The sequence below is a fragment of the Euprymna scolopes genome, chromosome 19, assembly GCF_053919585.1.
Source record: "Euprymna scolopes isolate OS-2025 chromosome 19, ASM5391958v1, whole genome shotgun sequence".
NCBI classification, from domain to species: Eukaryota; Metazoa; Mollusca; class Cephalopoda; order Sepiida; family Sepiolidae; genus Euprymna; species Euprymna scolopes.
In genome coordinates, this window is record NC_136500.1 from 125,512,306 (window position 1) to 125,525,647 (window position 13,342).

Below are 13,342 nucleotides of genomic sequence, written 5' to 3' on the forward strand. Positions count from 1 at the left end.
TGGAGTAAATGTGGTATTATGGTCATAGATGATTCTAATTAAGAGTACGATAGACATTTTCTAAAGTGTGAGAAAATGGGTGTTGTTGGTCATCCTTTATCAGCATGACTAGAAAATGTCTCGTACTTTGTTAAAATATAATTTTTATGTCTTGTGCAAATATTTCAAAGTGTAGTAGCTGTTCTATCTGTAGTCATTATGGGCAAATAGAACAAACAGAACTTTCCTCATATGTACAAATAAGGTTTGTCATAAAATTGTCATACTATTTATAGGCTGATTCAATTTTTATTCTCTGCTTTGATATTACTAGTTAAGTGATCTCATTGTTTTATTTTTTGTTTTCACGTATATCAGGCTGACACAAGGCTGTTGGCTCTGGAGGCTCTCCTTGGTGCATGAATTACATAACATTATGGTATGTTTATAATTCAGGAAAAGATAATTGTTGTATATTTTAATTTAATTTTTTTTGTTTGTTTTTCTGTTTTCTTATTTAAAAAATGCTGGAATTGGACGAGATGTGGCAAAGATGCTGTCGAAATGTGGTGCCAAAACCTATGCCCTCAGCAGGACTGAAGAACACCTGAAAACATTAGTAGCAGAGGTCAGATAATTTTTTTTTTTACATATTATATAAATAAATGAAAATAAATTAAAAAACATGCTTATCAGGTCCAGAAGCCACTCGACGTTAAAAGTTAATGAGATGGATGAATTGTTAGTTGAATGATGAATAATATTTTTTATTTTTTTTATTACATTTTCATCCCAAACAAGGCGCATTGCCACTTTGGTGTAGGGGGCTACTATGAGGGGCAACAGCTACTGGGATACTATGTAGGGAATTGGGCAGCAAGATGTCAGTTCATTATTAAAGTTGTAGATGTTGCATGGATTTTATTCAATAAATATTTCTAATTCCATTTCCTTTTTCTCTCTCATATGAATTAAATAAATTTTAAGTATGTAATTAAATTCTAACTTGCAACGTCAATTTTTAGAATTAAATATTTAAACTTTATGAATATAATACTTTTTTTATGTTAATATTACTAATTTTCATTCAATTTTTCATTCAACTGTTTTTATGTTAATATTACTAATTTTCAACTGTTTTTATGTTAATATTACTAATTTTCAACTGTTTTTATGTTAATATTACTAATTTTCAACATTTTTTTATGTTAATATTACTAATTTTCAACTGTTTTTATGTTAATATTACTAATTTTCAACTGTTTTTATGTTAATATTACTAATTTTCAACTGTTTTTATGTTAATATTACTAATTTTTAACTGTTTTTATTATTTCGCTTCACATTTTTATCTTTATGAACATTCCTATCATAATTGGAATTATTTTTATTTTATTATCAGATATATGCATTGACATCTTTTAAATCTCTTAAAATTTTAATGCAAAATTCTATTTTAAAAATAGTTTTACCTTAAATTATGTCTTAATTTACATTTTTCTTTCTCTTGTTTAATTTTTTATGGTTTGTTTTTACTTATGATTTTTTTTTAAATTAAAATATATTAAATTATCAGTAACATTAAAAAATAATTAACTTTAAATTAAATTATGCCTTTTTTTTACATGAATGATTTTATGGTCGTAAACACTTAAAAGCATTAGACCATTTAATTTGACAAACTTCTAATTCTCAATCTTTATTAGTGGTGCCATATGAATTCAAAGACATTTTTTTGTTCAGATATTCAACTAATATTATGAAGTATTTATCTTAAAATCTCACAGATTATAATACACTAAAAAGGGACATTAATAGTTTATTGGAAATTGATATTATTTACCTAGGTTTAGGGTTCCAATATTGAATCAAAACTTCTTGCCAGCAAAAGTAGTTCAAAATGAGAGTCAGCCAACAAACCCAGTTATCTATTATAAAGTGAAGTCGTATTCCTATCTGTTTAATATATACAAAAGGTGCGCTCGATATAAATGCAGGTGTAATTCAGGGGTCGGTCATGAACCTTTATTATTCCTGATATTCATAAATGATCTCCCTGATAAAATAGTCTCTGAGATAGGTGTATTTACTGACGACACCACACTGTATAACAGCACGAGGAGAAAACAAATGAAGACATATCTAAGGCAATGGCGGCAACCCTAGTCTGTAATGGAATGGGGTCAGAAATGGATGGTAACATTCAACGCTGCCAAGACTAAGCTCGTTTCCTTTAATAATTACATGAAACCTTACCAACCACCAATAGCTATGGCTAAAGATAAATTAACTGAAAGTATTTCATTCAAACTCCTCAGCTTAATGTTCACGAGGAACATAAGTTGAAACAGATACATTGAGAGCATTGCCAAGGCCGCTGTGAAGAAGGTGGGCTCTCTCTACCATGCTAGAAAGTTACTTACGCCAGAAAGTATCCTATACCTCTACAAGGCGACCATTCGCCCATGTATGGAGTATTGTTGTCGCATTTGAGCTGTTGCATCTGCTACTAGTCTCTCACTTCTGGACAAAGTTCAAAAGAAAGTCGCCAACCTGGCATGTCCTGAACTGTTATCTAATCTTAAACCTCTGTCTCATCGATGAAATGTTACATCCCTCTGCCTGTTTTACAAGTATTTTAATGGTGAATGCTCTGACGAACTACAAGCCCTTGTACCCCCTTGAGGTAAATACCCCTGACAAACAACAAAGTCCCACCCCTACACAGTAGAGATCCCTAGATGTAAGAAAGCCTTCTACTTTAATAGTTTCTTCCCCGGAACTGCTAGACTTTGGAATTCCCTTCCGGGTTCCTGCTTCCCCAACTGTACTGACATGCAGAAGTTCAAGTGTAATGTAAACAGACATCTTGCTGCTCAACTCCCTACATAGTATCCCTGCAACTTATTTCCCTGATAGTAGCCCCCTCCATCAAAGTGGCACTGTGCTTTGTTTGGGGTGAAAATGTTATAAAAAAATAAAAAATATTATTCATCATTCAACTAACAATTCATCCATCTCATTAACTTTTAATATCGAGTGGCTTCTGGACCTGATAGCATGTTTTTCTTTTATTTATTTTTATTTATTTATATAATATGTTAAAAATGTGCTTAAAAAAAAGTTAAATAATCTCAACGAGAAAACTTATCATACTTGCTAATGTCATATCTCTCTATATATAAAAGGCACTTTGTATATATGGGTCCTGGATATGACCTTAAATTATATCCGATGGTGAGGTCCCAGCTTGCAGGCTTTGGGGAGTATGGAGCCACCCTTTAATTGCCATTGCTCCCAGGTCCACTCTGACCCGGAGTTGTAGTACCTGTTAGGGTTCCAACTATAGGTTAAATAGAAACTGACTTGAAAAAAAACAAATATATTCTATTAAAAAATTTTTTCAAAATCAATGGATTCGGCATTAAATAACCTGAAAAGGGTTGATATGCCGTAAAACAAAAACATCCAACTTGTATGTGTAAACTTGTTCCCTATAGACTCTGAAACAGCTGAACCGTTTTTTCTTTGTTTTTTTTTATTTTCACTTAAATGTATTATTTTAGAAGTTCTACAGAATCTGCTCTGCTGGGCCTCAACTTCAGTATTCAATATGGTATCACTTCAATAACCAACATGGTCACAGAAAAGAACATAGAAAATCTTGTAGTCTATTTTTGTTCCATTGAATAAATTTACTTTCTTTTGTGTGTGTATTTTTTTTTTTTTGTCCTGAAACATGTTCTTTTATTACAGTGCCCTGAAATTCATGCCGTTGTGTGTGATTTGAGTGATTGGGACAAAACTTGTTCCACAGTTACCTCCCTTGGACCCATTGATCTTCTAGTCAATAACGCTGGCATTGGTATCCTGAATTCGTTTTTAGAAGCTAAGAAAGAAGACTTTGAGCAGTAAGTTTAGTTATTAGTTTTTCAATTATTTGGTTTCCACAGTTATTTTTCTTTCTTTTTTTTAAGAACTTCTATTTTTAGGCAGGAGAATTATTACAGCCCATTTTCCTTAAATTGCTTATTTTCAAGCTCATTCATTGGTTAGAGGTGTCCATATTTAACAGTCTTCCATCATGTTCATTAGTTCTTCTGATGACATCATCATAACTGGTCCACATATACATAATTTCTGGCCTTCCTTTTTTTAAAAATGTTTTGATTTCCACATTATTAGTTAGCATACACATTTATTTTTTGGGCTCAAATCAAGTTATTAAGTTAGATTTATGTCCAAGGAACCTATATCTAAAATTTCAATTGTTTATACCCAAAATTGGTGGAGGAGTTTGGTAGAGTTCTCAAAGGTCAAATCGTTAAACTTTGACCCCCTTAACAGCCAAATTTCTGGCCGAAAATGGATTACAAAGATTTTCCCAAATCTCCATACCCTGTATATTAAATATTGAGTCTGTAAACTGAAAATTGACAGTTATTGTGTAGGGAAATGTACATACACACTTTCACTTTTATAGATATATAGATAATCATTGCAAAGTTTTTTCAGTCTTGTTTTAATTAAAAATTATTGAAATTAGTAGGGCTTTTTTTAATAAAAATTATTGAAAACACTTTTTGTGCTATATTTTTTAAAGAATAATTATTGAAAACACCTTTTAAAATCTTTTAAAACTATAGTTTGTGTGTTTGCTATTATATTGTATTTGCCTCATAACTAAAGACGTCTTAATACATAATGTGTATTTGAATAATTTTGACTTTCAACCTTTCAGGACATTCAGTGTCAATTTGAATGCAGTAGTGAATGTATCACAGGCAAGTCAACTTTGATATTTCTGTGAATCTTCAAGAAAAAAACTTAATTTTCTCAAGGTTATTTTAACTCTTTTTGTTTATAAGCAAACTAAAAAAGTCATTTATTTTCTTTTTGGTTAACAACACATTGCATCAATTTCTTTTTAGAACAAAAATGAAAAAAAAAACACATTTATTCACCATTGTCACTAGTTTTGTATTATTAGAGTGGGCTATTGTTCAGGAGAGTTGGAGAAATGTCTGAAATTATAAAGCTTTCTGAAACAAAAAAAATGTCTGCATTTCATAAATAAAAGCCTGTTAGTAAAACTCTGAGAAAGCAAGTTAATATGTTTAATTGCTATGTATGTATGTATGTATATTATTATTATTATTATTATTATTATATATATTATTATTATTGTAATATATATATATACTATTATTATTATAATATACATATTATTATTATTATTGTAATATATATATATACTATTATTATTATAATATACATATTATTATTATTATTATAATATATATATATTATTATTATTATTATAATAATATATATATATTATTATTATAATAATATATATATATATTATTATAATATTAATAATATATATATATTATAATAATATATATATATATTATTACAATATTAATAATATATATTATAATAATAATATATATATATATATTATTACAATATTAATAATATATATTATAATAATAATATATATATATATATTATTATAATATTAATAATATATATTATAATAATACTATGTATATATATATATATTATAATATTAATAATATATATATTATAATAATAATATATATATTATTATAATATTAATAATATATATATATTATAATAATAATATATATATATATATTATAATAATAATATGTATATATATATATTATAATAATAATATGTATATATATATATTATTATAATAATATGTATATATATATATTATTATAATAATAATTATATATATATATATTATTATAATAATAATTATATATATATATTATTATAATAATAATTATATATATATATTATTATAATAATAATTATATATATATATATATATATATATATATATATATATAATGATTATGTAATTTATATGACTAAAAAAAAACAAAATATTCCAATTGTTGCATCTTTAAGTAAGTAGTTTGTATGGACTCTGTTTTGGTCAGGGAGACTTTTTTTTTTTTACATGGAGGTCACCACTTATCAAGGCCTAGAAGCCACTCTGGGATAAGGGTTAATGCGTGTATAGTAATCAATGGGATAGTAATTGTTAGTAATGGAGATTTGATAAAGTGTCTTACTTAAGGGGGGGAGCGGTTCATCAGGAATTTGTTTATATTAGACTTGAAGACATCCCAGTTGTAGTCAGGTGGATTTTCCTGTGTTAAGTGGCATAAGCCATTGAAAAATATATTCAAATGCATTTAGGTGATCCTCAATGATCATTGCTGTCTTCATTGTCGATTTTGGGGTTCTTGCTCATCAGATCAGACCCCTATTTTTTTTGCAAAATTAATCATTCCCCTTTTTCCATTTGCAAGTCAGCCAATGAAAAGGAAGCGTGTATTCAAAAATTAATAATAAAATTGCTATGTTCTTATCGAGTCGATTCATTTATTGGATCATTTAATCTAACCAAATTAATTTTTTAAAAATCATATGGGACTCATAGATTTAAACTTAAAGTAAAACTATAACAACGCAATCATAAATAACAGATGGAGTTTTAAATTACTAAAGTTAAAATACATAACCAAAACTTTCAGATGCCATGCTGGTTATAATTGTTGTCATATATTTCAACTGATTTTAAACGCTTCCTTGCTCGGCTAGTTGTAATAACTTGCAAATATCATAGTCGAAATTCTGCTGGGTCTCCCTGCTGTTGGCGGCCATTTACTTTTTTTTTTTTACTCCATGCCTAAAGAAACTTCAGCCATATATATATATATATATATATATTAATTCTTATTATGAATATTTCATCTAATCTTATATGTATTATAATACATACTTAGATAATTGCCACTTATATACTACTAGAAAATAAATGTAAACCTAAAATATTTTGTGACTTCATCACCACCAGAACACAAGATTTTATGTTATTGACATAAATACACCTGTTTGTGTTGGCAAAAGTGTGTTCATTTTTATGGTGCTTATTGCGATCAATAAATCTTTTGTTTAAGCCAAGATATGTTCATCTAAACCGCAAGAACTTTCTTGTCAACCTAAATAATTTTCATGTGCATAATATATATTTAGCTGATTGGCATCAATAAACATGACCAATTTAAAAAGAAAATGTTCTCTTTAGCAGTTTCTCTTAGTTTTTAAAAATTTATCACACATTTTTTTTTCATTTTGGATATTTTTTCTTGATGAAATAATTCTATTCACTGAAAATTGTTTCAAAATTTGTGCACTTCAGGTGGTTGTGAAAAGAATGATTGCAGATTCACGCAAAGGGTCTATCGTGAATGTCTCCAGCCAAGCGTCTATTATTGGACTGAAAAATCATGCTGCTTATTGTAGCAGCAAAGGCGCCCTTGATGCACTCACCAGAGTTATGGCCTTGGAACTAGGACCTTTTGGGGTGCGTGTGACCAGCATATATTTCATTAAAACTTTTCAAATTTTGAAATAATCTCTTTTCAAAGGAAAGCATTTCAGTTGTCAACTTTGAAATTTAAAGCGTGTAAAATTTTAAGGGGGATGTTGTAGTTTGCTTGGAATTATTTGAAGATTATGACAATCAAGTCTTGTAGGAAAAAAAAAAAAAGAATACAGGGTGACCAAAAAAAACGGGCCCCAACTCTAATTAGGCCTCGTTTCTTAGTGTTTTGTCCGAATGAAATGAAACTTTGGTCATAACTAGTTTATTATATTCAAAACATCACATCAAAACACTAGGGTCTTTGGCCTTTGTTTTCTCCATTGACTGTAAAATGCTCAGAAAAACAATTGAATGTCCACTGTTTTTTTTTTGGGGGGGGGGGTCACCCTGTATGTGCAAATTTTTTTCTTCTCCTGGAGATGAGTTATACCTCAAAGATTGAAGAACTTAACACCACATTACCGTCCTGGTGCGATACATCATGTTGATAAATATTTTATAATGGAAAAACTCAATCATGTTCTGCAAAGCTAAACAAAATTTTTGTTTCTGTATAAAACAAGCAAACCAAACACCATGAATAAATATTTAAAGATATAAAGAACTTGAAGTATAAAAACGTTTTACAAAAATGACTGAATTCAGCATTAAAGAACTGGAAAAGGGTTGGTATGACATAAAACAACCAAACCAGAATTCCGTCTTTTTTGCGTCACTTATATTGAAATAGATGGAGATCTAAACTGGCAGCATCCGAGGCTCTTCAGATAATGGTCACTGAACGACATGGTATCTAGCATTCAAGTGATTCCTAGATGCAGGTTCTTGTTGCTGAATAAGAGATCATTTGAATCTAAATATCACAATGCAACTTGACGGCAATAAATAAACGAGCAAGGCGGTATTAGTCAACATCCGTGCATAATGCAGCCAAAGAAACAGAACACATGTCCTCGCATTCATTTGGTCCTTCGAGATGAACAGGGGTCAAGTATTCAAACGGTGACCACTACTATGGTAACTATCTTGTTAGCTACAACTATCGAAGAAGAATACTCGTTTCAGGACAAGTCAAATTAATTTCCGAACAGAACAGTTTTGCATCACTTTTATGTTCCATTACGAAATTTAAAATAACAGCATATACTAAACTTTATGTTTGGAATCCTTGTTGTAATTTTGATCCAGATCCATTAGATGATTTTGATTCTAGAAAATGTCTCAACCTAATTAGAGTTGAGGCCCGTTTTTTTTGGTGGGGGGGGTCACCCTGTATATATATATAATGTGTATGTGTTTATAATAGATGTGTGCTTATAATGCTAATGTAAAGTAAACCCAATTAGTGCAATATGAAAAGAATAAAGCAACAGAAAGTGCTTCTTCATGTTTTGAATTATTTAATTTATATTTCAACGTTATAACTTTATTTACAAAATGTTTCAAAGTAACAGTCGTGAATCATGATCGTTTTTTTTTTATGCCCCAATAAGACTTCACTTATATTTTGAATTTTTTGGTTTAGATTCGTGTGAATTGTGTCAACCCAACTGTGGTATTGACAGAGATGGGCTTGACCTACTGGAGTGATCCAGCCAAATCTGAAGCCATGCTCAATCGAATTCCATTGAAAAAATTTGCTGGTAAGTTAAAAGATTTTAGCTTTTTTCATTGTCCCCCACCCCCAAGGATTTTTCTATATTTTTGTTTGAAATTGCATTTTCATTGCTGAATGGGCAGATACTTTTATATGCATCCAGGCACCTCCAACAGAACTTTGATTATCGGCTGTCACACTTAAAATATTTTTATTGATCTGTTATGCTTAACTAGCTAACAGTGCATAATAGTCAACCACCTCAGCAGAAATAACCTTCTTAGTGACATGCAATATGGTTTCCGTTCTGCTAGATCTACAGCAGATGTGCTAACGGTTATATCTCATAAGATTAGTGAATCTCTCGACAAAGGCTTCCTTTCTAGGGCAATTGCTCTTGACATATCAAAGGCCTTCGATAAGGTATGACAAGGCCTACTTCACGAGATTTCCAGCTACGGTATAACTGGAAACGTTTCCCCAATTATTAAATCATTTCTCTCTGATAGGCTCATAAGAGTAGTGGTTGATGGGCAGAAATCAGAGGCCCACAGTATTAATGCTGGGGTCTCTCCTGGGCCCAACTCTTTTCCTGATCTACATCAATGATCTCCCAAAACACATACTTAAATCATTTGTGACATCTATGCTGATGACACGACCATCTATGGCAACACATCAAAGGCCGTAAATGACAAAGTTCTTACTGATTCTCTCTCCTCTGATCTTGAGCGCATGGTACAGTGGGGGAAGAGGTGGCTGGTTACTTTTAATGCATCTAAAACCAAGCTCTGATCCCCATCTGGCATCAATTGAAATGGATGGCTCTCGTCTTGGGGAGGCTCCATGTTTTGACAAGCATCTGGGATTGACCTTTACTCTGAAATGGAACACGTGCATCAAGTCTGTTGCCAAGGTCGCTGGAAAAATGGTAGGATCCTTCTACCATTCCAGATGATATCTCACTGCTGGTGCAATTCTCTATCTATATAAAAGCCAAGTACATCCAAGGATGGAGTACTGCTGCCATATCCGGGCAGTAGCTGCTAAAAACAGCCTATCCTGCCTTGACAGAGTAAAAAATAGTCTTTGTGTCTTAGTGGGGGGATGCCCTTTTCTCTTCTCTGCAACCTCTCTCTCACAGAAGAGACGTTGTGAGCCTGTCATTGTTTTATCATTATTTCCATGGAAAGTGCTCGTCTGAGCTCCAATCTCTGGTTCCCCCCTTGCCAATCTTTCACAAAAAACACCCGTCTAGCTGAAACTACTGTCAATAATTTTCCACACTCTTTATCTATGCCTAAATCAAAACGTAGATTCCATGAGCAAAGCTTCTTTCTTAGAAGTGCACGCCTGTGAAACTCTTTTCCGTTTGCCTGTTTCCCACCTGACTACAACTTGGATGTTTTCAAGTCCAACATCAATAAATTCCTGATAAACCGCCCCCTTAAGTAAGACATTTTATCAGATCTCCATTACTAATGATTACCGCGATATTGTCCCATTGATACATGCAATAACCCTTATCCCCCGAGTGGCTTCCGGGCCTTGATAAGTGGTGACTACCATGTAAAAAAAACATTGAATTTTCTCAAAATTTCCAATTCTGATGTAAAAAGAATGAGAAATGTTGATTAAAAATTATGTTTTCATAATATCCTCCTCCATCCCCCTGTTATTTGACATGAAAATAGTTTAACAATATGGTCAAGCTGAGATAAGTAGGTCCCGCAGACGAGCCTCGTTCTGATATTCAGAAAATTTAGGTTAACAACTGGTGAAGCTACCGAAAAGTCACCCTTTTGAATAAAGAAGGATATAAACAATATTTTTAAAATTAATTTCTTAATTTTGCTTAAAAACAAAATGTCAACACATATAAAGAAAATATTTTAGAAAATAATTTCTTAATTTTAAATAAAAATTGATTGTAAAGAAATCTTTTTTTTTGTTTTAAATAATTATTGAAAAATATTGCAAAGTGTTTACATAGCTGGTTCTTTGGGATAATAGGGGCGCCTGAAACCTCCCTTCCAAAACGAAAACTGCTTTAGTGTTTTTACTATTTTAAAGCGCTTTTTTTTTAAAGTTTGAAACACAAGTAGTGGCTAGTTAACTTAGAACAACAAGTGCGCATGGAGGAAATTCTTCAGGGTTTAAATGTATTATAATGCTTTTATGGTGGTCAAAAAAAGTTTTTCAGCTGCCATATTACTTCCCATTTACTTGCCTCCCCACGTGGGCAGAGTTAGACACAAGGTCGGTTTTTAATGTAGAGAAGCATTTATTACTAAAAAAACGAAATGGTGAAATATAAAAGCAAGTTAAGCTAAAAGTTAAAAAAAAAAAACATGTTTTATTTTTTTAATTCCAAGAATTAAAGAAAGAAAAAAATTCAAAGAAATGTTGAACGTTTATTGCTATAAATATAACGAAGCACCGGTGTCACATTTCATACAACCTAACTGTCAAGATTTTTCAGAACGAGGCTCGTCTGCTGGACCTACTTATCTCAGCTGCGCCAACAATATTTATATGAATATTTAATTCAAGAAAATTTATGTCAAAACTTGTAAACGTTTCGGTTGCTGTAACTTTAAACTGTCTTCCTGTGTATCTTGTCAAACTCGGGAATCTTTTTACCAAACTCGAATCTTTCTTTGTTTTTAGTAGTGACATAATGAATAAAGTATCTAAGTACAATTCACTTCTAAGTGAAGCTTTTCTGGAGGTCCAAGGTTCAATCTTTAGTGCGGTGTGGGAAGTACAATGAATACAATTGAAAATTACGCAAGACTTCTACTTGGTCATCGCTGATAGATTAATAAATTTATAAGGTAATAATGGTTTTTATTCTTGGTATTATTGACACTTGAAAACAACTATAAAAAATAATATTAAGGAAATTAAAATTTGTTATTCTCATTACAAAAATGCTAAATCTTTTGCACATATATACATCATCATTATTATTATATATGTATTATTATATATGTAATATATATACATACACACACATTGGTCTTTATTATGGAGAGTTATTAATTGTGCCTTTTTTTCCAGAGGTTGAAGATGTTGTCTACACCATTTTGTTTCTGCTGAGCAATAAATCCATGTCAACCACCGGTTCTGTTCATCCTGTTGATGGAGGCACCCTTTGTTGCTAATAAATCTTTGACTTGGATTCCATTTTTTTTTTCTCTGAACGATTCTACTAAGTCTTCTTTCCAGAAAATGTTCAAAAATTATGGTGCTAAAAATAAAAAAGTGTGTTTATGCAAAACTTTGAAACAATATAAGTAAAAATTTTCTCCTCTGCGTGTTTTGTCATTTTTTGAAAGTGGGAACTATTCCCAATATGTTATGCATTATTCTATTCTCATTGTGAACTATACATATATATATATATATATATATATATGCATGAATAAATATATATTATTCCAAACAATTTAAAACAAAAAAACTCGGAATAACATTTTTGCATGGCTAATGACCCCCTCATTCTAAATCCGAAAGGTGAAAGAAAAACTCCTTTTAAGAAGTAAAATATTCAGAATTTTAGGTCCAATGGCTTAAATTTCAAAATGCAAAAACATCCAGTTAAACGTTCATAAAAGAAATTGGTCTTTTCGGTTGTACTGCATTTGCAGAAAGCTAAAATTCAGTCAAGGAAAAGTGCAAATGGATACATAACCAACAAACATACGCTTCCATTGTTTTTTGTTCCCCCCCCCCAATTGTTTAATGTATATATATTTTTTAACTGTTTTTCTTACAATTTATGATTGAATATCATAAATTGTTTTTTTATCTAATGTATCAACCAGCAAATTTCTAGCTTTGCTGCAATCATAATTTGCTAATTGCTTACCGTCCTCTGATTAGAAGAATAGCAAGAGTGATACTATTCACATTCCCTAAAGTGTTAAGACACACAAAAAGAGTGGAAAAACTAAAATAAAAAGAGGAAATAAGTATAAGAAGCAAGGTTAGTAGAAAGACAATTGGGAGTAAGTGGTTCACTAAAGCACACAAAGATCATCTGAACTAGGATTGTTAATCAAGTTATGGTGGCCAAAAAACCGGACATAAAGGTCGAAATATTCAGAGGTAGTTCACAGAGAGTTTTAGTGGTGGCAATTAGTTTTGTGACAGTTTTACAACAATTTTTCAGTTAGAGATAGTCGATTGCAGGTTGCTGCTTGGATCAGATGAGAAAAGTTTAGGAGGCAGAGATGACCTGACATCAACCAAGGTGTGAACGTTAGCGGTAAGACGGTTAATCATGTCACACACATGCAAAGTACAACTGATATTTGCAGAATTTG

General features: G+C 30.9%; 1 protein-coding gene across 1 annotated transcript; it reads left to right on the forward strand.

Annotated features, from left to right (window-relative positions):
- Positions 1-532: 532 nt before the first annotated feature.
- On the forward strand, positions 533-12,178 carry LOC145240340 (L-xylulose reductase-like). The gene is made up of 6 exons (XM_080103920.1): positions 533-607; positions 3,736-3,890; positions 4,721-4,763; positions 7,229-7,393; positions 8,940-9,057; positions 12,075-12,178. Exons 1-6 carry the CDS (start codon positions 533-535, stop codon positions 12,176-12,178), a joined length of 660 nt encoding a protein of 219 aa, XP_079960046.1.
- The last annotated feature ends 1,164 nt before the right edge of the window (positions 12,179-13,342 follow it).